The sequence below is a fragment of the Equus caballus genome, chromosome 10, assembly GCF_041296265.1.
Source record: "Equus caballus isolate H_3958 breed thoroughbred chromosome 10, TB-T2T, whole genome shotgun sequence".
Lineage (NCBI taxonomy): Eukaryota > Metazoa > Chordata > Mammalia > Perissodactyla > Equidae > Equus > Equus caballus.
Window position 1 is genome coordinate 3,808,762 of NC_091693.1, and position 24,191 is coordinate 3,832,952.

Consider the following 24,191-nt stretch of genomic DNA (forward strand, 5'->3'; position numbering starts at 1 on the left):
AACATCGAACCTCCTCTCAGCACGGTTGTCTTCATTTTTTTCTTCCACATTCTTATTGTTGATTCCACTTGAAGACTAATTTTAGAGACTTAACAGCTGTTCGTGGAAATTTTTTGAGAGTTCTAATTTTTAGTAAGAGAAAATGATGTTTAATGCTTTCCTATCTTTAGTTCCTTAGAGATTTAAATTTCAGTATAAAACCAAGACTGCTTCAGGATTAGGTTTCTTAGTAACCTGCACGGTCATTTTGTCGAAATCAAGCCCCAGAGTGACCCTGTGAGGACTAGAGGTCGGCTGTCCCGCGCCCTCACGGCCCAACCTGTGTGCTCCCCTGCTGCCTGCCCTCCGGTCACACTGAGGGCCGCACGCCGTTTCCCGCAGATTTCCACTGCCTATGTTCATATTTAGCCCTTTTTGCTGATAATGTTTCCTGCTTACAAAGATTAAAAGCCAGTCGTTTGTTTTTCTGGTACTCTTTCAGCAAAACCCAGGTGGTACTTTTATTATGTATGGTTAGAAAGCACATTTACTTCAGCAAGGCCAAATGTCACAGCAGTTGGTGGTTTGTGCCTCATTTCTTTGTGTCCTTAGAGTGTTTCACTTTTGGTTCCTGAAAGTTTTCCTTTGACATTGTGCAAACAAGATAGACCTGTAGATGTGAATATTTTGAGGTGTGACATTTTAACTACTTGGCTTTAGGAGATTTTCACTAGAAATAATTTCTTTCCCGTGATGAAGCCTGCATGTACAGTATTTTCTCAATGGGACTAAGAACATGGATCAAACCTTCTACACATTTAATCAAAGCAGAAAGAGTTACTGTGTATTTTAAATATGATGTAGGTTAAGTTCAGACCTTAAATGCCTATAAGCCTCTTTTATATCTAAGGAATGATTTTGTAGTACTTGCATAATTCTATAAATTTTTAAAGTAGATAAACGACATGTTCACTCATTATAATGCTCAGTTTACCCATTAGTTCAACAGTAATTAACTTGTTGAAGTTTAGAGCTTCAAAAATAAATGAGATTATTTGTTCAAAATGCCATCAGGTCTTCCCAGAATGACATTTAAATTATATAATGTAAATCCGTTTGACCTGAGTCCTTGTCATTATTTAGTGACATTTCTTACAGAATAAATTGTTTGCAGGTTGGGCAGCCTGCTATGGAACTTGACAGAGAGCTATAAAAACAAATTATCCTTTCATTTTATACATCATTTGTTCAAACATTGGTAAAAACTGCTTTGTTTCTCTGTAATAGAGAAGTGTCACTCAGTGGTGAAAAGTGCCTTAGCCGTCTTGGCCACAGACTGCAGACTGTCGGCACAGTGTTCATACGGGAGGGGTGCCCAGCATGACATGTCACAGTGCACAGTGTGCGCTGAGGACAGAGGCCCTGCTTCCGCTGCCTCCTCAGTTTACCACAGAAAACATAGGATACAGGGAACCAGGTGTCTGAAGCCTCAAAAACGTGTGCTTATGTTTCCTTTTGTTCCACTTTGCTTGTTTGTTTTACTTCTGCATGTGCTTTACGGGTAAGCTTACATATGTAAAGTAGCAGTGAAATGTCCCAGGTTTACCGTGGGGCTAGCATAGAAGGCCAAGTCAAGGAGAGTGAAGTGAGCGAACGTGGTCTCTGCTGTGCTCCGAAGTCAGTAGTTGTCAGAGATGTATTATTGCTAGTTCGTTTCATAGGCATTAAGTGCTTGTATTTTGCTACTTTAATATAAAACCAGCGACCTTAATGGAAGACTGTGAACAATTCAGAGGATTGTTGCAGCAGCAGTTGAAACAGATTACATTTCTTTGACACTTTCTGACTCTTTACTAATGAGGCCAAACATTAAAACATGTCACAAATAAATGAGCTTTCTTCCATGTTTTTGTCAACTCCTCTAAGCAGTCATTTGACAGGTCGCCGTGCTCTGCCTGGTGATGGCGGCAGCCGCCCTGGGGACTCACTCGCTGGGGGCAGGGGGCACTCATGTGCTCTCCTAGCATGCCGAGGAGAGAGGCCGTGTTTGCCGTGTCCTACCTTGTCTGATGTGTTTCGTCTCCAGCACTGCTGAAGGCCCACAGGACGCGGTAGTGAAGATGTGAAGGATGACTTACTGGTTTATTCTGAAGCATCCACCTGTAACAGGAGCTGAGCCTGGCTCTGTTAGCTAGTAAGCTTCTTTAAGATGCCTTAGCCTACCAGGTTTGCCAGCCTAGCACGTAGTAACCCCTCAGTAATATTTTTTTGACCAAACAGAGAATAACTTTATCACTCCCCATCGAGCAGTTTGGGACTTCTGACATTTTTAAGCCTTTGTGAACTATGTAGTTCTTCAAAGTACTGTGATCATAGTCCAGCAAGGAGGAGGAAACTGTGGTTGTTACCCATGAATAGATAATGAGCCAGTCATCCATCTCTGCCCACTTATCACATATGTGCTGCAAACAGCTGTGTATCGCCCTGATACTGATCCTGTTACATGTTCAAAACGGTGAGGCTACGACAGCCTTACAATTTGAGGGGATCTTACCTGCTCAGCTGCTGGGTTTGTCTTCAGAGTAGAAAGTTTGGCACTCTTTAGGCAGTAGGACTGCACAGACCAGGATACTTCATCCCCCTTAGCACTCGCCTCCACCTCATGCACTGCCAGACATGGAGACCAGACTCGTTTTCTTCCTGTATTCCAAGTCTGTTCACTTCGTAGGATACACGGACAGCCACTTTTTGGCATTAATATGTGATGTTATTGTATCATTTATTGGAGTGGAGTGGTTTATCCAGTTAAGAGTATACAAAAGGAAGACTGGCTTGGAAAAATGATGGCATTTTCTTTAATTAACGTTCGTCCCTATTTATTCTCTTTAGCAGTTACAGTGCACTTGTAAGTGAGGGCAGCATAGCATACATATATATGGCACAGACTAAGTGTTTAGTAAGTATTGATTGAATTAAACTGGATTTTTGAAAACTTTTCACTAAGGAACACTGTGCACCTTCACAGTCTCCATATAATCCTCCTCTTCCCCAGCCACGTAGGACAGATGTCGAGAATTCCTTGTAAATTGCTGGTTCGGGGGGAAAGAGCAAACATTGATTTGTTCTTGTGTTCCTGGATCTGGTTCTCAGAATGGTGACAACCTGACAAGCACAGCCGAACTCACGTAAACTTTTCCCTGTTGTCATCCCTGTCTGGGCTCTGACCTGAGTAAGGCAGGATGTGGATGATGTCTCATTCCCTCTGTACTCGCTGTGATTCCATCCACTTGTTTTCATCACTTAAGAAAGCTCATTGGAATTCAGGGGAATGAGAGTGTCCTTGTCAGAAAATCTTGAATGTTTCAAAAGTAAATTATTCTTAAATGTTACAACTTGAACTGTAGAATGTCTTGCTCATAGACATCCTACGGCTTTTGTTGGATGGCATTCATACTGTAGTCTTAGCATTAAATAGGAATAAATAGAACACCCTCAGGGGGGCTATGTGAATATGATGGGGCTTCTCTTAGAAACTTTAGCACCAGAGCAAATTTCATGCCGTGGTCTCCAAAAACATTGAGGAGAATGTCTGCTCTAGCTTTCTCTGCAGAGTATTTTGAATTTTAATCATTTCAGTCATTTTGTGGCCTAATATGTAATCTGCCCTAGAGAATGTTCTGTGTGCATTGGAGAAGAATGTGTATTTTGTGGATTTTGGATGGAATGTTCTGTATATATCTACCAAGTCCATCTGGTCTAATGTGTCATTTAAGGCCAATGCTTCCTTATTGATCTTCTGTGTGGATTATCTATCCATTGGTGTAAGTGGAGTGGTAAAGCCTCATACTATTATTGTGTTGCTATCTATTTCTCTTTTATGTCTGTTAATAATTGCTTTACATATTTAGGTGCTCCTATGTTGGATGCATAGATATTTACAAGTGTTATATCCTCTTGTTGGGTTGTTCCCTTTATCATTGTGTAGTGTTTTTCTTTGTCTCTTGTTACAATTTTTGTTTTAAAGTCTTTCTTGTCTGATATATTCATTGCTACCTCACCTTGGCCATTTGCATGGAGTATCTTTTTCCACCCCTTGAATTCCAGTTTGTGTGTGTCTTTAGGTCTGAAGAGTGTCTCTTGTATGCAGCATATATATGAGTGTTGTTTTTTTAATCCAGTCAGCCACCCTGTGTCTTTTGATTGACATATAGTCCATTGACATTTAAAGTAGCTATTGGTAAGAATGTGCTTACTGCCATTTTGTTACCTTTTTTCTGGGTGTTTTAGTAGTTCTTCTCTTTTTCTTTCTTCTCTTGTTCTCTTCCCCTGTGGTTTGATGGCTTTCTTTAGTAGTATGTTTGTGTTCCTTTCTCTTAATTTTTTGTGTATTTATTATAGGTTTCTGGTTTGTGATTACCATGAGGTTCATATATAATAACTTTTATATATAGCAATCTATATTAAGTTGATGGTCTCTGAAGTTTGACCTCTACTCTTTTACTCCCTTCCTCCCATATTTTATGTTTTGATATACTTAACCTGTTTTCTGTGCATGTGTATCTGTTACTCTCTTATCATGGAAATAGATAATCTTAGTAATACTGTCTTTTGACCTTCATATTGGTTTCATAGGTCATTGATCTGCTACCTTTACTGTATATTTGTCTTTACCAGTGATTTTATTGTTTTGTTATGGGTTTTTTTTGTGATAATTTTCTTATTCCTATTTGTGGTCTTGTCTTTTCCACTTAAATAAGTCCCTTTAGCATTTCTTTTAAGGCTAGTTTATTGGTGATAAACTCCTTTCATTTTTGCTTGTCTGGGAAATTCTTTCTCTCTCCTTCCATTCTGAATGATAACCTTGCTGGGTAGAGTATTCTTGGCTGTAGGTTTTTTCCTTTCAGCACTTTAAATATATCATGCCAATCCCTTCTAGCCTGTAAGGTTTCTACTGAGAAGTCAGCTGATAGCTTTATGGCGTATCCTTTTATGTAATTTGTTGCCTTTCTCTTGTGGCTTTTAGGATTCTCTCTTTATTTTTAATTGTTGACATTTTAAACATAATGTGTCTTGGTGTGGGCTTCTTTGGGTTCATCTTGTTTGGTGCTCTGTGTGCTTCTTGTACGTGGATGCCTGTTTCCTTCCTTAGGTTAGGCAAGTTTTCAGCTATTATTTCTTCTAAGAGGTTTCCTGCCCCTTTGTCTCTCTCTTCTCCTTCAGGGTCACCTATACTATGGATGTTAGTGAGCTTGATGTTATCTCAGAGGTCCCTTAGACTGTTGTTGTTCTTTTTAATTCTTTTTTCTGTTCAGCTTGGGTGATTTCCTCTAGTCTTTCATCCAGCTCGCTGATCCCTTCTTCTGTGTCATCTACTCTGTTGATTCCTTCTAGTGAATTTTTCATTTCCATTACTGTATTCTTCAGTTCTAATTGGTTCTTTTTTATATTTTCCAATTCTTCATTGAAATCCTCACTGAGTTCATCCATTCTTCTCCCAAGATCCATGAGCATCTGTATGACTATTAGTTTGTCCTCTTTATCAGGTAGATTGTTTATCTCTGTTTCGTTTAGTTCTTTTTCTGAGGATTTGTCCTGTTGCCTTATTTGGAACATATTCCTTTGTCTCCTCATTTTGCCTCTTTTTCTGTACTTATGTGTATGTATTTGGTAAATCAACTATGTCTCCTGAATTTGGAGAAATGGCCTTATGTAAGAGATTCCTTATGAGGCCCAACAGTGTGCTTACCTCTTGTCACCAGTTCCAAATGTTCCAGTAGTGTCCCCTATGTGGGCTCTGTGTGTCCTTCTCTTGTGGTAGGGTTGCTCTTACTGTGGGTGCATGATGAAGCTAGGCTGTCCCCTTGGCCAGCTGGTTGTAATGGTCAATTGCCACAGTCCCTTCAGTCACTTTATCAGGCATGGGGAGTCCCAGCACAGTTGGCTGCAAGGTCTAATAGTACATTCATATTGCAGTTTTTCTGTTAAGTGAGTAGGGCCTCAGTGTGACTGGTTGCTAGGCTCAGGGCTTACAATTGGTGTAGGCCTCTGGCCTGCAAGGCTGTTGTTGGGCTCTCTCAGTAGTGCAGCTGGGTGGGGCCAGCCCCAGGCATGGCCGCATACAATTGTTTTAGGCATTGGGAGGTGGGGCTTTCCCTATATGGCTGTTTGAGAAGCACAAGTCTGCTGCAGCTGACAAGCCCCACTGCCCACAGGTCCACACACCCTATCAGTGCAGTCCTGCCCCATGTGCACCCCTCAGCCCACTGAAGTGGACCCACTCACTCCACTGCAGAGGCCCTACACACCCCAGCTATGCCTGAGGGCTTGCTGTTGGGTGGGGCCTGTCCCTGGTGCAGGCTGCCTGCCCTGGCTAGATTAAATCAGTGCTCTAGTGGGTGGGGCAGACCCCTGCGCTAACAGGCCAGGGGAAGAAATCCAGTGGCATCTGCCAGCGTCTGTGTCAGCACCCTGTACTAGGTCACAATAATGGTTGCTGCCATGTCTCAGTCCCTGAGGAGGTGGTCCCAGCCACCTCCTGCCTTGCTGAGATGCACCCAGAGCCCACCCAGTGAGTCTCTTTCACCAAAGGACTGTGCACCTTTGTGGTGATTTTAGGTTGCTTTCTGAAATGGGTAAATTTGTGTGTGGGCCCTTGAAGAGCAGGCTTTTTTTTCCCTTATGTCCCATAGCTTTTCTGGGGGGTTTCCCCATTGTTGATAGTCAACAAAGCCAGATATTATGACAGACATGTCAGATGTACTGAGTTCAAAGCTGCTTATTGTGGCGAAGCTCTCCCACTCAGATCCCCTGCTACTCCAGGGAAGGCTTCGTGCCTTAAGATTTCTCCTGGCCGTGAAGCACTGTGGCTAGAGTGTGGCTTTTTTCTCTCTAGAAAGGAATTTATGCGTCTTCCACTTCAGTCAACACTGTCCCTTATTGTGGGGCTTCTTTTTATCCAGTTTCCAGTTCCCTCTCAGGGGTAGTTGTTCCCAGAGTAGTTATAAACTTGTTGTGTCCGTGGCAGGAGGTGAGTTCACAGTCCGCCTACGCCGCCGTCTTCCAAGCAGTCCTCCAGGAGCTGAGTCTAACGATTTCAGTTAGACTTCTCAAAACTGTCTCCATCATTTTAACTCAGTGCAGCAAGCATAGACTCCTCTTTCTTAACACAAGAAGGAGAAATGTATCTTGTAGTATTCCCAGTGGGCCTCTCTGAGATTCTGCATTGAGGAGAACCCATAGTCCTGTTACGTTCTGCACAATAAAATGACACCTCATCGATCTGCAGGTGACTCCCAGGTTTCCAAAGAATGGAAGAGGAAAAGGAAAAGTGCTTTCATATAATCAGGGAGTCTTTCCTTGGTCTTTCGTTGTCGTCCCCAACACGCCATGGGGAGGTGGAGAGCCGCAGCTTGGTGGTGGCGGGAAAGTGAAATCGTAGTTTACTCTTAGAGTGCCCTGTGTTCCGTGAGGTCAACTTTCATAGTCAGGACTAACAGAAGGGAATGTATTGTATTATTGAGTAATGAGATATTGGCTATTTCAGAGTCTTCTTTTCATGTTCTTTTGTTTTTTACTAATTCCTCTTTTTTTTTTCCTGAAAAGTAGTTTATAATGATATCTGTGATCTTTTTTCTTGTTTGAAACAACCACACTTGGAATTGACTCACCATCAGCCATAGCTCCTGGCTGTATAATCTGTGCTTCTCCTCGAGGCGGCCCTTTAGTCCGTGGTAATACAGGAGCCGTGGCAGTCTCCTGGGCTCTCTGGTAGAATCTGCCCCTGTGGGGCGCGCGAGGAAGGAGTGTGGACTCTAGCCCAGAAGACTCAGATTCAGGAGATGCCCACATCCTGAGACAAGCCGATGTAAGAGGAAACCCATCAAAACAGGAAATTAGAAGCTTCCCAACCATTGCCAAAAACAGATACAGAAGTTTCATAAAATTGTTTGAGTGCAGATCAGAATCTCAGGCAGCGGGGCCGGCCCAGTGGCACAGCGGTTAAGTGCACGCATTCTGCTGCTCAGTGGCCCAGGGTTCGCCGGCTCGTATCCCGGGTGTGGACATGGCACCGCTTGGCAAGCCGTGCTGTGGTAGGCATCCCACTTATAAAGTAGAGGAAGATGGGCATGGATGTTAGCTCAGGGCCAGTCTTCCTCAGCAAAAAGAGGAGGATTGGCAGTAGTTAGCTCAGGGCTAATCTTCCTCAAAAAAAAGGAATCTCAGGCAGCCTCCTGTGCTTTTCCCCACTCTGAGCCCTCCCTCATGAAGCCGGGTGGGGCTGAGAGTGTGATATTGTCTTCATTGTTGTCTGTGAGGAAGTCTTAGCAGTGGGGTTAATTCAGACTCAAAAATCTTTTAGCTCTAACACTCCAAGAAAGGCTGTGTTTGCTGGAAGCATGCAGTTGCTGGCCGGAGTGAAGCTGTGCACGGGAAGGACCTTAACCAACCACCCGCACTACGAAGACAACAGCCTGAGAGAGCGGACCAGAGCGGTGAGGCCCGCCTGTGCCTTTCCTCCCTCTTGTGCCCCAGCAGTGCGCTTCCCTTGTTTGGTAAAGTGGGGCTTGTGCTGCTTGTAGCCGATGAGGGACGGCAGAACTTTGAGGCACTGCCTCTCCTGAGTCTAGACTTTGGCCTGCCCCACGTCCGTTAAGGTGTGCTGTTCGGGCCGTACGTTCCTCTCGGTCAAAAGAATTACTGAGGAAAAAACACCTTGAGACGTACAGAAAAGGGCATTTGAGAACAAAGCCCTCAGAGCTTTTGAACCGGAGAGAGAAGGAAAAGGAGTAGAGGCATAGTGGCCACATTTGTGTGTGTGTGTGTGTGTAGGTAATACAGCCAGGTAGTTCAAAGTTCAGAACATACGAAAGGGAACATCCCAGCCCTGTCTCCAGCTGCTGGTGACCCTCCCAGGAGACAAGTGTTACCAGTTTCTGGTGTGTGCTTCCACGGGTAGTCTGTGCATATACAGCTGTCTATATACACACATATTCCTATCATTTTCCCTCTTTTTTACAAAAGAAGTAACATACTACATCTTGCCCCTTTTTTGGGCTCTTAAGATATTTCAGAGATCATTCCCTATCAGTATATTAATTGCTTCCTTGTTATTTTTAAAGCTGCGTGATATTTTGTTATGTGGATATAGCATATTTTATTTGGTTCAATATTTATTTAGGTTGTTTCCCTGTCTTTTGCAAATATGTAAACAATGCTCCAAATAATGAACTTTTATATGCATCGCTTGCGCAGACACAGGTGTGTGTATGTGCATCCGATTCTCACAGGTGGAGTTGCTGGGCCAGGAGGTGTGGGCGTTTGTGACTGAGATGGATGATACTGTATTACCGAGTCACCCTCCCTGCTGATTATGGCAGTTTACCTTCTAGCCAACACTGCGCAAGAGTGCCTGTTTCCCTTAGTCCTCACCAGCAGTAGTTTCAAACTTTTTAATGTTTTCTATCAGTCCTTTCTTAATCCTGGTAGCTGGAAAACTTGTTGAAAACTCTTGTTTGGGGGTGAGATTTTTAACTAGCTTAAAAGCAAATGATTTTTACTAAATCCCCTATTTTTATGAGAATTGTCTGAACTTAGAATCCTGCTAAAAGGGGAATTTTTCGTTTGGCCCAAGTGTTCCAGATAGCCCCGAGTTCAGCCCAGAGTGGGCTATACTGCTTAGACACAAGAGACGCAGAAAAGACGTGTCAGGCGCATGGGGAGCCCTCAGTGCTCCACTGTCTCCAAGATCCTGTCGCTGTCTAGGTACTGACTTTTATGCCCTGAAAGCTGACATCCTGAAGGGCCTGGTGCTAGACTGTAGGTGGGATGACCTCGCAGTTTTAGCAGTGGAAGCAGCTAACCTCCCTGGCACTTCACCCATTTGTGCAGACGCACTGACTTAGGTTCTCGGAACCCAGTCTCTTAGTCAGAAACATATCATTAGAAGTCAGTGGGCAGCAAAGGAAGCCGCAGCTCTCTTCATTACCGCCCCCCCTGCACACACACACACACACGCAACGCACATCCTTTTCCCAGTGCCAAGTCCCAAAAGATAGGCCGCTTCCCGTCTGTGTCTTCACTTCGTGTGTGTGATGCTGCTGACAAATGGGAAGGCAGTGCCTCCTGTTGAACTGCCGCTGGGGGCTTCAAGTTGCTCTTCCTCCGGGAGGGATGAGAGAGCGACAAGTGTAGGGTCTCCTTCTGGTCAAGCAGGTGCAGCATAGCAGCGGTAAAGCAATGAGTGCTGCCCAGCCTGGGACCAGGGACCCTGTGGGGGGCCTTTTCCCTGACTGCTGTTATCAGAAGCTGGGTCTCCTGACAAGTATGTGTGCCCCCAAATGACCATCACCCCAATGGACCCTTTTAGTCTAAAGGTGGAGACTGTGTCTTACTTACTCAGCTGTGTGGTTTACCTCGGGGAAGCGGTCGTAGAATTGGCCTCTGCTGAGGAATATACTCGTAACTTGAAGTAAGACATTCTAAGTCCGCCTCTCTTTGGTGTCTGAGTCCAAGTGCATCAGCAGGACTCCCTCCCCCTCTTCCCAAGGCTGAGGGATACACTGTTCTTTTGAGATGTCCCCCGCACTCCAGAGCTGCAGGGGGGGCCTGCAGCAGGGGCCTGCGTGGAAGAGCGAGGGGAGCTGGTGTCGAGGTCTCAGGTTCAACCCCTGTGGGAGGTTACATCCTTAGCTCTTCCTCGGCTCACTTCCTGGCATTGACCAGTGTTTTTGTCTTATTTTGAAGGTTTATCAGATATACGCGAAGAGGTCTGCAGAGGAAGTGCACGCCCTCCTGACGTCCTTTGGCACCGACTACGTAATCCTGGAAGACAGCATCTGCCACGAGCGAAGGCACCGCCGGGGCTGCCGTCTGCGGGACCTGCTGGACATTGCCAATGGACACGTAAGCTCGCCATCTCGCCGCGTGCGGGGAGATTCCACTTGGAATCCTAAGCGATGTAAATATTTGTCTACTTTATTATAGAGTTATGTTACAAATCAAGCATTCCTTTTTCTCTTGCGTTCTGCAGAACTCCCTCCCCAGCACGTTAGTGACTGCCACGGGCCGGGCGAAGGAAGGTCGACGGGAGCTCCAGGTCTCCCACTCCCTGTCAAACAGCAGCTCTGGCTTTAGCTGCTTTGAATCACGAGGCTCCACATAAAATTTATTTTTTAAGGATTTTGCTGCTAAAATCAAAAGCAAAGCCTCAACCTTTTTTAAATTACAATTTCCTTTTTTTTTTTTTTTTTCTTGCAGGGAAAGATTCGCCCTAAGCTAACATCTATTGCCAATCATCCTGGGTTTTTTTCCTCCCCAAAGCCCCAGTGCATGGTTGTTTATCCTACTTGTGAGTCCTTCTAGTTCTTCTATGTGAGCCATGGCTGCAGCGTGGCAACTGACAGACAGGTGGTGTGGTTCCATGACCAAGGAAACGAGCCTGGGCCACTGAGGTGGAGCGCACAGAACTTTAACTACTAGGCCATCAGGGCTGGCTCCAAACCTCAGCCTTTAAGACCACTGCTCCAAAGCACCATTTGGGCTCGGCATGGACTGCTGTGCTGGCAGTGCCAGTCCCCTCCCGGCCATGGTGGTGGGCTCCTGCTGCTCTGCCATTCCCTCTTGGTGGGTGGCCCCTTTGTCCCCTGGCACACTTCCAGAGATTGCTTTCTGTGACCAAGTATGCTCTCCAGCGCTCTCTCTCCTTTCTCCCTTCCGAGGAAGATGCTCTTGGAGACCTAACAGGCTCTCAGATAGAGCAGGCAGGTGGTGCTCACCCTGCAGAGATGGTGTGTGCTGCTCTTGTTGGCATACAAGACGACAGAGAGTTATAAATGAGTTGGAAAAAAGGGTAAACCCAGCCTAAATGTGAAAACACTTGACTATACAGAATTTGAGATTCAGAACACTTACGATGTCCTCTGTTAGCAAATTTTAAGTATACGCTATATGTGTTATGACACTTATTTGCCGTGGACAAAAATCTGGATCTCATACTCTTTTTTTCCTGCAGCTTTATTGAGGCATAACTGGCAAATAAAATCGTATACATTTCAGGTGTACCACCGACGGTTTCATGTATACATACATGCTGAAATGAGTACCACCACCAAGCTAACTAACACATCTGTGTGGCCAAAGGGACAACACTGCAGTTACAGGGGAATTAGTTCTGGGGACATATGTACAACGTGGTGATTACCGTTAATAACTGGCTCGAATTCTGAGGAGACGCGAGCCAAAGGCAGCATGCGTTTACAGTCTGCTCCACATGTGAGTGTTTCAGACGAGGCCGTCTGATGAGTTGGCGAGTCTTCTCTGGTCGTCGTAATCCTTCTCTGTGTTTGATTTCTCTGAGAGAAGTGTAGTGCGTTTCTAAACCCCAGGAGATCTGCGTTCTAGTTGCAGCTTTGCCAATAAGGCGATCACTGTGTGGCATGAACTCCCCCTCAGCCTGGGTTACAATTCTCGGGGGAAGGATAGACTCCCCATCTGCAGGTAGCCATCGACACTGAAATGCTAGAATTTAGGTTCACTAACGCATCGTTCTTAAAAAGCCCTATCCCTTATCCTACTTCCATTGTCTCTTATAATTGATTTTTTTGCCCCCAAATGGTATTCGGTTCTTTTTTGTCTTTAGATGATGGATGGCCCAGGAGAGAATGATCCTGATTTGAAACTTGCCGGCCACCCTCGCTTCTGTGAAGAGATAAAAAGAAACCTGCCTCCCTACACAGCATACTTCACGAGAGTGTTTCAGAACAAAACGTTCCACGTTTACAGGCTGTCCAGAAGCAAGTGACAGAGCTTTCTGTGCAGTCTCCATTCTGATACCTGAAACTCCGTCGTAATGGAACTCAGCAGGTGACATTTTAGCCGTGGTTAGGTGGCTGAACCTTAACGCTGTGATGCAGTGAGTTCTACAGAGGTTTACCCCAGTGTTAGTACCCTTGGAAGCAGCTTATACAAGCTAAGTCTTTCTCGTCTTGTCTCATGAATGTTCTTTAGCCTGAATGTTCTCAGCTTTCTAAGAGTGATCTGTGATTTTGTGTTGGGGGGAACAGTAAGTGTTCTGTAGGTAGTCTGAACAGCCACGTATCATGTTGAAAATCCAGAGCCTGTTCAGGACTTGAAATACTTTTAATTTTCAGTTGACGTAAGACAGCTATGGTTGAATCTTATTGAGGGGATGCATAATTAAATTATTTAATATTATTTCACTAATGAAGACCATGTGCTGGCTTTTTTAAAAAAAAGCTTTTTATTGTCCTGTTTCACCTAAAAATTTTATAATATTTTCCAAGTGTCACACTTTTAATATTTCAAAAAATCATGTCAGGTCTTTGTATGTATCTAAAACTTTTTGTTGTGCTCTGTCTGAACTGTAACATGTAGTACTTCAGTAGTATGTGTCATGTATTGTGTGTGTGTGTGTGTACATGTGCATGTGCGGGCATGTTTTATTGCTAGACACAGAAAAATGTTACAAGTTCCATACTGTAAGTCCTTAAAGGAACAGAAATGTTATGCAGCCAAGTAGAATTTGTTACTGTTTAGTATTATTTTAAAACCTATTGATACTATTTAACCTATCCTGCAAGTAAGAAAATTTTTCTTTATTTCTTAACTCATTTAAATTTACTGGGTTTGCAGAATTTTGTAAACTTTTTGTTTTTAGCCTTTGTATTTTTTACAGCCTAGAACCTTGTAAAGTCTGAATATTTTTTAAATGTTGTATCTTAACTAATTCACTAATACACTATTTTTGGCAGAGAGCATTTTCATACCAAGTTTGATTTGTGGTCTCCAGTCTTCCTGTGAGGGCCCTGGTGGCGTCATTCTTTTCCTTACTAAACAGTAACCAAGTGCCTCTGGGTCATGCTGATGTGTAAACAACAAAGAAGGTTGTGTGTACCTCCTCAAAAATTTTTGATAATTGCTTTTATAATTAATTTCTAATGATGGGAACATGTAAAAGTTGCTGATAAGAGCATATTGTGCATTTAATTAAATCAAGATGGCTAATGAAATTGACTTCCTCCCCTCTTCTTGCCAGTTGGAAATGATTTAAATGTTTCTCCTTGAAGTTGTATTGAAGTAAATTACCATAGGCATCAAGATGGATATATCACATGTTCAAATGACTTTATATCCAGTTACTACTTAGTAAGCAGTATTCAAAAAGAAATTTTACATTGTCGTGTCATGTTGGACTCAAGGATAGTTGGCTTTTATCAAAACTTATTTGAATGAAAAAATTGACGGTAGCTGGGTTATTAAATTATACAACTGAAACTCCTGAATTATGTCTTTCCTGCATCCCTTAATAAGGTTGGAGACCACTGCAGTTTAGGATCGTATAATAATCAGACATTTTAATCAGCACTAGAACTGTAATGAAGCCAGTCCAACGATGCATGCCTGTTGTTGCTGACAGCATGGGTCAGTACGTCCTCAGCCAGTGCCTTACTCCAAAGGAAAGCAAGCACATGTAAGGTACAACCCGTCAGACTGTGTTGTTTCGTTTTTAAAATGCCCTGTTACTTTCTCAGATATACTTCAGTTTATTTGAAATGTTCCTATATGCACTAATCTAAGCATTTGGGTATTTGGAGTCTCAATATACAGGGAAGATGTAGTTAAATTTTGATTCTTTTCCTGACCGCATTGATGGGATCCAGTAACCATTTTTCATGTTTAGGTGCCATTGTTGCCAAAACACTGAGTGTTCAGTCTTTAGTGAAAAATATAAAGTGCCAAAAAAATCTTGCAAGACAGAATCCACGCATACTTTCCAAGACACTGTGACCATGTATAGTAGACATTTTTATTTCCTAATGACCAAATCTCTCAATGAGTCATGTTAAATATTTTTATTACTCGTCAGTATTCTCTCTTATGACCTTCTCATTGGAGTACACGGAAGGAAGGAGGGAAAGCGACTGACTCCTGGCTCTCTACCAAGCCAAAGCAAGGGACTGCGGCCTCAGCTCCCGCCACACAGATCACAGCTCTTGGGGGCTGTATTCAGATTCGGTGATAGCCTCAAATTGTGGCTGTTGTTGATGGATAGAATAACCACTTGATTTTGCTTCCGAGCTGGCATTCAGAAGAACCTCGAAGTACAATAAGTGCTCTTAATTAGCCTCTGCTTCCGTGACTCCTCAGAGCCCTTGGCAGTCTCCATCCCTCTTGTAAGCTGACTGTCTGCCTAGCACACTGGGGCTGCTCCCTGTTGTTCTCACAAGCTTCTGCCCCCTCCCGTGAGTGCTGTGCCCCTACCAGATTTCTCTGTGCCAGTTCCACTTCTGACTGTAAGTACACAATTCAACACACACCTAGGAAATGTGGCTGTAAAAAGAAAGGGTTATTTCTGCCAAGATTAACTTGAATGTTTTGGTAAGATTTGATAAAGGTCGAGTTGCTAATAAAAATTGCTTTTAATTAGGTGTGGTTGGGGAAATTATAAAATACTAGGAAAACATAAAATTCAGGAAAATTTCTGAGCTTATATTGCTTCATAGATTTATTTAAGTATTCATTCCACCTTTAAAAAATCTAGACTGATCAGAAGGTCTTAAAATGTACCCAAATCATATTATTGGTATGATTTATTCAAGAATAGAACTACAGTCGTTGGACCCTTGTGCGAAGGAAAGGCCTTGGCTTTACATCAAAAGATGAGCCAACGAATGTACATTACGCATTTAAAGGTAAGGTTCCCTACTGTAACCTGCCTACTCCATTAAATGACCAACTGCTGATACTGATCACAGTGGCTAAGAGAGATTCTACTGCAGTTGAAAGGCTCCAGTCTCTTTTATTACAGACTTAAAAAATAGGGCCTCATTTCAGCTGTGCTAGCCAGAAGCGTAGTTGTTATCTAGGGGTTTGTTATCCCCTCGAAGATGATTTTCCTGACCTCTGTGAGATCACCTAGATAAACGTGTGTTGTGTGGGTGGGTGCCCCCGGGTGGCAAGGACATATGTAGATATCTGGTCTGCATTTTTACTTCACAATTAACTAAAAAAAGGTTTATTCTGATTCCACATAAACTTTGTCTAAGATGTAACAATTTTAGTTCATCTTTGGCCAAAACCTACCTGAATTAACATAGAAATGTTCCATTTTTAAAATTTCATTGAAACCTGAGAATTAATAGGAAGATACTGCAATGTTTTCAGATCATGTATCTTGGTTAATATGCTCCCAAATGCTTTACATATTACAAACTTTTGGCCTAGAAGAAAGTGCTTGTTTGTTCATGGGAAAGAAAACTTAAGACGAAAGAGTGGCTTACTTTCTTGTGGCATTAATTTTCTGTATTTAACATCCTCTGGACTAAAATCTTACAAAGAGCTTTTATAATTTGTTGTACTGAATTGTGTGGAGATTACCTACTAAATAAAGCTCTCTTAAGTTACACAAGATGAGTGTCTTTCATTTCTTTGAAGGTCAGAAATCCAAGGAAGCAGCGTATTGAAGTGTATGAAGTATGTGCCAAATAGAGTGTAGTGTCTGAGGATGGGCGCGGCAGGGTCTTAGTTGGGATTGCTAATGACGGAGGGGTTCGTCTGTTCCCAGGATTTGGTTTGATAGCTGCTTATCTGCCTCACCTGAATTCAAGGTTGTAGTTTAGATTTCTAAAGAGAAGGCTGCTATCAGCAGAATTTATCCCCAAAGACATAGATGCTGTTTGCTTTGACCTTTGGAATTGTTTTTACCTCTTGATTAAATTCTCAATCTTTAGTAATTCAGGGAGATGGCTCATAGTCCACATTTTTGATAATAGCATCTAGATAACAGGTGTGCTTCAGTGTTAACATTGTTCAAAGCAGGTACTGAAATTCCAAGCAGGAATGGTCGGGGAGACCGGTACAGCTCCTAGTAGAGAAAAACTGGCCGTGGGGTCTCCAGGATCCTGTGCCTGTCAGCACACAGTTAGCTCTACTCGCACTTAAGCTCTTAAGAGCACTCTGCTGGGGGAAGAGTCACAAACAACAGGGATACCTGAGAGATCCAGGGCCTGAGTGAGCTGAGCGTGTGGTGGTCCAACATGGGACACCAGGCACGTGGGGGCGAAAGGCTGTTCCTCTGCCCCTCCTTTGAGGAAAGGTATGAAACTCATCTCAGACCTCAGTTAATTTAATATATAGACGTTGGCCTTATAGCATTGTTTTCCAAAGTGTAGATACTATAGTGTAATATGAAATCAATTTAGTGGGTTGCAGTCAACATTAAAAGATTGAAAGAGACAGAAAAACGTGGGGATGGGGGAGGGGCAGGGCAGGGAGAGAGCGGACAGGCCATGTGGGAAATGTAAGTATAGTTTTGTGAAATGTTTGTTTCAGTTATACATGTAGGTATTAGTGTGGTGGGTGCAGTATAAAATGTATTTCTTACTGGGAGTTATAGTCAGAGTTTGAAAGCCACGTCCTTACAGCAGGGAGGCTCTGGAAGGATGGCAGCTTAAACTTGACTGTCCTTGTCCCCTAACTCTACTTTAGCAGAACCCTTTGAACAGTGATGATATTAAAGAATTGATATACATTTTTAGGTGTGATGTGGACATTGTTATTTTTTAGAGTCCTTATCTTTTAGAAAATAGATGCTGAAATATTCGCAGATGGTATTACATGTACAATAGTCCCCCCTTATGTGCACTTTCACTTTCCTTGGTTTCAGTTACCCACGGTCAGCTACAGTCCAAAAATATTAAATGGAAAATTCTAGAAATAAGCAATTCATAAGTTTTAAATTGTGCACCACTCTGAGTAGCATGATGAACTCTCTCCTGCTCCATCTCAGCCAGAACGTGACTCATCGCTTTGTCCAGTGGATCCACGCTGTGTCATGCCATTAGTCACTTAGTCGTCTCGGTTGTCACACTGACTGTTGGCAGTATCCTAGTACTTGAGGTCAAGTAACTCTTATTCTACTTAATAGTGACCCTAAAGCACAAGAGTAGTGATGCTGGCAATTTGGATGTGCCAAGGAGAAGACGTAAAGTGCTTCCTTCAACTGGAAAGGTGAAAGTTCTCAATAAGGAAAGGAAAAAAATCATATGCTGAGGTTGCTAAGATCTACAGTAGCTTTTATTACGGTATATTGCTAAAATTGTTCTATTTTATTATTGTTAATGTCTTACTGTGCCAAATTTATAAATTAAATTTTATCATAGGTATGTACATATAGGAAAAAACATAGTATATTTATGTAGGGTTCAGTACTATCCATAGTTTCAAGCAAACACTGGGGGTCCTGGAGCATATCCCCTGTGGATAAAGGGGGACCACTGTACAGAGTTTGCATTAAAATAATCTTGTGGGGTGTATAGATGAAACAGGACTGACCATGAGTTGCTATAGTTTAAGCTAGTTTGGAATTCTTTGTAATGAGCAAAGAGAAATTAGAACCAATTAAAATTAACAAATTAAATTAAACCAGAAAACTAGGAAGATTAAAATTTAAAAGATACAAAACTGAAATCAATCAACTAGGGAAATATTAGGAAGGATAAATAAATCCCCCGAAAACAGCTGGATTTTAAAAGCTGGGTCTTTTTTAAAGACTAATGAAATAAACACCTGGTAAACCCAATTAAGGAAAAGGGCAAAAATATACAAGATTTTGGAATGTGAAAGACGTAATCCCGGAATCAAGAAAGGTAAGAAGAATTATATGAAATGATGTATACAATTCTGTGGCAAAAGATAAATTGAAACCCTACAGGAAATGGATGATTTCCTAACAAAATAGGAATTGTCAAAATGACCCAAGGGGCTGGCCCGATGGCACAGCAATTAAGTGCGTACATTCCAATTCGGCAGCCTGGGGTTCACTGGTTCGGATCCTGGGTGCAGACGTGGCACCACTTGGCAAGCCATGCTGTGGCAGGCGTCCCACATATAAAGTAGAGGAAGATGGGCACGGATGTTAGCTCAGGGCTAGTCTTCCTCAGCAAAAAGAGGAGGATTGGCAGCAGATGTTAGCTCAGGGCTAGTCTTCCTCAAAAAAACAAAACAAAACAAAACAAAAAGATGAAAACTTGAAAAGAACCATACAAGATCTGGAAAGAGATTCAGAGGTTGCAAAGGACACTTGAACAACAAAGGCACACAGCCAAATTCTTTCTAACTTTTAGAGAAAGGATGACTCCAAGTTTATTTAATCTGAGCCATAGAAAAATAAGGAAAGTGTCCAAATTTCTTTTAGGAAAATAGTCCAGTTTTATACCAGAACTCAACACAGATAGTGTATTAGTTTTCTAATGCTACATAACAAATTGCCACAAACTAAAGCTTAAAACAACATACATTTCTTATCTCGAAGTTTCCATGGGTCAGGAGTCTGAGCACAGCTTAGCTGGGTCTCACAAACCTTCAATCAAGGTGTCAGCCAGGCTGCTGGCTCCTCTGGAGTTGGAGTCCTCTTCCAAGCTCATACAAGATGGTGGCAGAATTCAGTTAGTTGTGGTTGCAGGACTGAGGCCATTAGCTCCAAAAAGCAACTGACTTGGGACCCGAATTATTTCAACAAAATCCCTTCACCTTTGCCATGTAGCATAACATACTCATGGGAGTGACACCCATCATATTCCCAGGACCTACCCACACTCAAGGAGAGGATGTGTTCACCAGGGTCAGGAATCTGGGGGACCATCTTAGAATTCTGTTTACCACAGATAGGTTAAAAAGAAAATTAGGGTCTGGCCAAAACCGAGTATTTGGCAGCAACTAACACAGGGCTATAAACTTTGAGAGAAGGGAAGCACAGAAGTTGAGTCCCAATCTTACTCTGGCTTTCTCCCTTAGGGTCTTTTCCAAACCATGGCACAGGGAAATGGAGCTCAAGCAGAGAATGGCTCTTACTGAGGACATGGATTGGAGTTCATGGCTGCTAAGGTGTCTGGGATTTGGTAGGAGTTGCAGGGGCACAGCACAGGAGAGGAGAGAGCTGCAGAAAAGAAAACCTGCAAAGTTCCATTTGAGTCCTTGGTCGATTCCTAACCTGCACATGGGCGGCTTAGCAGAGAACATCTGATAAGTGGCAGAGAACTGAACAGAGATCTCAGAGATTACACAGTGCTGAGGGTCCAGCTAGTATGGGTGACCATGGTGAATCCCCCTCTCCAGCCATTCAGTTAAGACCCCAGAAAAGCAATACCCTATCCTAGGAGTAAAGGCTGTTATCCTAACTGCCTGTCAAAAGCAAATGTGAATCCACTGTGAAGGATAATAACCTTATCCATGGCCTCAAATTACCTATATTTTTTATACACAATATCTAGCACTCAATTGAAAATAACTAGGAATAATGAAAAGCAAGACTTAAACAGAATTGAAATAGAAACAGAGCTACAGTTCAACCAGGTAATGGAGTTTAAAAAATAGACTTTAAAATAACTCTGCATATTATACTTAAGAAGATGGAGAATTTAGGTGAACTGAAAACTATAAGAAAGGACAAAATAGACTAGAACTGAAAAATGTAATAAATTAAGTATTCGATGATGGATTAAATAGCGAGTTAGACACAGCTGAAGAGAGAATTGATCAACTAGATGATAGCCTAGAAGAAAATATCCAGACTAAAACATGGGAGGAGGGAGATGAAAAAGGAAAGAGCATGAGATGCATATTAGAACATTCCACTTTATCCTGTAAGTGGAACTGAAGTCCCACAAGGAGAGGAAAGAAATTAGGCCTATATGACTTTGAGCAAGCTATTTATACTCTCAGCTTCAGTTTGTTTTTTCATAAATGGAGGTGTAATAATAATCTACCTATAGGGTCATTGTGTGGATTAAATGAGGTGACATTTAAAGCACTCGGCCCAATACTTTGCACATGGTAAGGACAATAGGTGGGAACTACAGCATGTTATCATCATCATCAACATTAGAATGTCAAGGAGAAGAGTATGAAGAACAAAGTTATGTGAGTCAGACAGATACTAAAGAGCCCTTAGAGATTTTGTGTGACCTATTTTTGCTGTAGGAAACATCTTGCAAAAAAAAAACTCTCGGGATTTAGGAGATTAACAAGAGCAGTTTGTAAGAAAACCAACTTCTTGGTAATCTCTGAGGTATGTATTTGCATCACAAGGTGAGGGGTTGTGGTGTGTGCGTGTGTGTTGTGTGTGTGTGTGTGTGTGTGTATGGGAGATAGAAACAGCTGTAGACAAAGACAGAGAGGCTGGCTGATTGCTTGTTTTTGGAAGAGGCATCCTCATTGTTGAAGGTTCATGTCAAAGCCCTGCCAAGATGCTCGAATTCCTACAGCAGGTCCAAGTGTCTGCTTGCGTATGAATCCGCTTAAGAGAGGGAAAGGAGTGAAGGAAATGATTTCAGGACTCGAACAGTAATTAGAACAGCAGTGTGCTAATTAAGGTTCATAAATTTAATGAAACTATTAGCATTTTCTCTTACAAGAAAAGGTAGATTTTTTTCCTCAGGAAATGACACCTGTGAACAATTATCTCTCTTATCGTTGCTATTAAGATTATTTACATAAGTGTGCTCATTTAGCGTGCACTGCAGTTAATGAGGCTTTTACAACACCTGATCTCATACTAGATTCTCTGGTGAGGAAAGTACTTTGGGATTATTGATAATTAATGGTGTAGTACAAATAGACAAGACCGTTGTTGGGGACCTACTGGACAGTTATTTTGCTCTTTGTGGGCATTTTTGTTTGTTTAATAGAAGATGTTTCAGGATTTGAGTATCTCTAAGAGCCTGGTGGGTTATGAACAACATGAACACAGCCTTCCCTTTGCCATCATTCAGCTCAAGGATTCTTTCCCTGAGAACTTACTGAACACCTGCTCTGTGACAGGGTGAGACCTGAGGATAGGGAAGGGCCTATGATAGAAACATGAATAAAAAAGACCCTGTTCGTGTACTGAATAAAAATGGTTGTGATGAGGTGCTATAGACAGAGCTATAAAAACTCTAAGGGAAAACAAAGGGTGTGCCAGTGAGGAAATTTCGTCCTGGGAGTTACAGAAGACCTAACACAAATTGGTTTAAACCATAAAATAAATTTTTTAGCACATTTAACTATTTCTTAGGCCTTTAGGAAAGGCTTAATCTAATGTCTTAGTGATTAAATCCATTCAGTTGATATGTATTGGGACCTGTACACATTAGTGTACAAGACAGACAAGGTTGATAGTCCCGTTGAACTTACATTTTAGTGGATGATACAGAGAGCAGATAAGAAAATATAAGAAAACGCCAAATGTTTGAAGAGAATTAAAACAAGGTGCTGTGATAGAGTGTAATTGAGTGGCTGCTTGGTTTTAAGTGCTCAGGTTCTCCAAGGAGATGACATTTAGGCTACAGTTTGACAAGAAGGAAGCCATCAGGCTAAGACTGGAGGCAAGAAGGGTTGCAGTAGGTGGGAGGAGCTTGGTGCAACTGAGGCTCAGAAAGAAGAACACAGGGAAGGGAGAGAGTAGTGGAAGCATGCAGAAGGCAGACCACTCGCCACAGTAAAGAGCTTGAGTTTCACTCTGTGTGTGATGGAAAACGCTGGAGGATTTCGAGCAGGGGAGTGACATTATCTAATTTGTATTTCAAAAACAGGTGTCTATGGATGCTCTGTTAGTTTTCTATTGCAGCCGTTTGGTAATTCAATAATTACCAAAACTTCTTTGCTGAAAACATTACAGATATATTGTTTCTCAGTTTTGTGGTCGGAAGTCAGCATGGCTCAGCTGCTTCCTCTGCTCAGCGTCTCATGCGGATGCATCTAGGCTCCTTTCTGAGGGCTCTTGGGATGAGTCCATTTCCAGCCTGACTCAGGTTGATGGCAGAATTCAGCGCCATATGTTTGCAGAACTGAAGTTCTCATTTCTTGGCTGGCTCTCAGCTGAGGACCACCCTTAGGTCCTAGAGGCCTCTCTGTGGTCCTTGCTCATAGCCCTCTACATCTCAGGACCAGGCGACAGGACGTCGGATCCTCACCCTGCTGCATCTCTTCTACCTCCTCTGCTGCGACCTTATGACTTCAGGTGGGAAATGTTCTCCACTTTTAAGGGCTCGTGGCATTAGATCGGACCCACCAGAAAATATAGGCTAATCTCCCCATCTTGAGGTTGGTAATCACATCTGCTGAGGCCCTTCTGCCAAGTGACAGGACATATTCACAGGCTCTGGAAATGAGGAAGTAAAGATGGAGGGGGCGCATTAGTCAGCGTACCACAGATGCTATGTGGAAATTAGACTTGAGTGCACAGAGGGTGAGACTGAAGCAGGAGACCAGTATTAAGGATATTTCAGAAGTCCAAGTAAAACGTGCTGGTTTGGGGAACAGAATGGTGGTGGTGGAGAAGGAAGAGAAGTAGGGTTGATAGGACTTGCTGGTGGATTGTGCATCCAGAATAAGGGAAAGAGAGGTCAAGGGTAATGCCTAGATTTTTTTTTGACTCAGTCTATGATGGTAGTGCCTTTTCTTGAGGTGGAAAAGATTGGTAGGATAGTCATTATTGGTGTTCAACAAATATTTCTGGTTCTCCCCTTTTCCTGTCCCCCTTTTGGTTGGGTGTGGCCTTGCGACCAGTTCTAGCCAATGGGATGTATCAGTTCTGGGTCAGAACATTTAACTTTGAGTGCAAAATTCTTAAGAACTCTCTCTCCCCAATGGTGGCTGCTGCTCCATCAGCCTGGATCCTGGAATAAGTGTGGTGTGGAACAGAGCTGCCTGCCAACTTGTGTTCAATGTGTAGTTTAAGATGTAAACTTTTGTTGTGATTAAGTTGCTGAGATTCAGGGCTGTTTGTTATTGCACCACTGTCTTGACTATCCTGACCTGACGTACTAGGAAGAAGTAGGCCTTTTGCAGAAGCAGGAATAAAGAGTTATGAATTGGCCACGTTAAGTTCAAGAGGCTTAATCAATGGCGCGTCCAGGAAGTTGCCTCTGTGCCCACTTTACTGCTCTACTTCGATTCATATTAACATATTGCCTCCATTCTCATATTTCTGTTCCTGTTTCTAGAACAGCTGCCAGTGCTCTCAAGGTCTATATGCCCATGGTCCAGGTCCAGAGGGAAGAGAGTATACTTCCCAGATAGCTCAAAGGTCCAAGAATGGAGACATTCTGACCTGACATGGTTCATGTGTCCATCTTAGAGCTGGTCACTGAGACTGTGGTGATGGCTTATGTTGACAACTTAGGCCAGTCAGTTTCTCCCTCTGGAACTGAATG

At 42.7% G+C, this 24,191-nt stretch overlaps 1 protein-coding gene across 8 annotated transcripts in view; it reads left to right on the forward strand.

Moving 5' to 3' along the window:
* The window catches only part of DPY19L3 (dpy-19 like C-mannosyltransferase 3), a 76,129-nt gene extending 59,724 nt beyond the window's left edge, over positions 1-16,405 (forward strand). For 3 of the 8 annotated variants that reach the window (XM_023649475.2, XM_023649478.2, XM_070223991.1), the window contains exons 17-19: positions 8,339-8,471; positions 10,723-10,881; positions 12,617-16,405. In XM_023649475.2, the coding sequence (XP_023505243.2) occupies positions 8,339-8,471; positions 10,723-10,881; positions 12,617-12,778 (454 nt within the window). In that variant the 3' untranslated portion in view covers positions 12,779-16,405. Of the gene's footprint in view, positions 1-8,338; positions 8,472-10,722; positions 10,937-12,616 lie in introns of all 8 variants that reach the window. The other 5 variants (XR_011422276.1, XM_070223992.1, XR_002810661.2 and 2 more) reach the window with 3 other exon arrangements.
* Positions 16,406-24,191: the final 7,786 nt, after the last annotated feature.